General features: G+C 37.4%; 1 protein-coding gene across 1 annotated transcript in view; it reads left to right on the top strand.

Annotated features, from left to right (window-relative positions):
- The window catches only part of Parp4 (poly (ADP-ribose) polymerase family, member 4), a 114,109-nt gene that overhangs the window by 40,647 nt on the left and 73,048 nt on the right, over positions 1 to 414 (top strand). Inside the window, exon 12 of the mRNA XM_013010523.1 lies at positions 261 to 356. Coding sequence (XP_012865977.1) covers positions 261 to 356 — 96 coding nt within the window. The remainder of the gene's footprint in view (positions 1 to 260; positions 357 to 414) is intronic.

The following is a 414-nucleotide window of genomic DNA, read 5'->3' as shown; positions in this document are numbered from 1 at the left end:
AATATCTTACACAATGGGAACTAATTGAAGTGCTGGGTTGTTTAGAGAAAATGATAACAAAAAATAATCTGGCCATGTTCAGTACAGACAGGATTTTTTTGCCAAATATGTTCAATCTGTGGTTGGTTGAATATAAGAATGTGGAACCCACAAATAGAGGCCAACTACACTTTGCTTATTAGTACCCATTTCTGCTAGGATTTCAAGGCTCTAATAAATACTTTATCTAGTAAGTTATTGTAATGCTCTTTTCTTTTCAGCGGGTTGCTTTTACCCAAAGTAGTTGAAGATCATGGCGTGCAAAGAACAGACATTGGAAATCTCGGGAGTGGAATTTATTTCAGTAATTCACTCAGGTCAGTGCACTCCATCCTAAGTCACCAGCACTCACTACTGAGCACTTTCTGAGGTTTT

Source organism: Dipodomys ordii, unplaced genomic scaffold (genome assembly GCF_000151885.1).
Source record: "Dipodomys ordii isolate 6190 unplaced genomic scaffold, Dord_2.0 Scaffold1, whole genome shotgun sequence".
Classification (NCBI taxonomy): domain Eukaryota; kingdom Metazoa; phylum Chordata; class Mammalia; order Rodentia; family Heteromyidae; genus Dipodomys; species Dipodomys ordii.
Note: the sequence above shows the minus strand (reverse complement) of the source record. Positions and strands in the feature narration are given on the sequence as shown.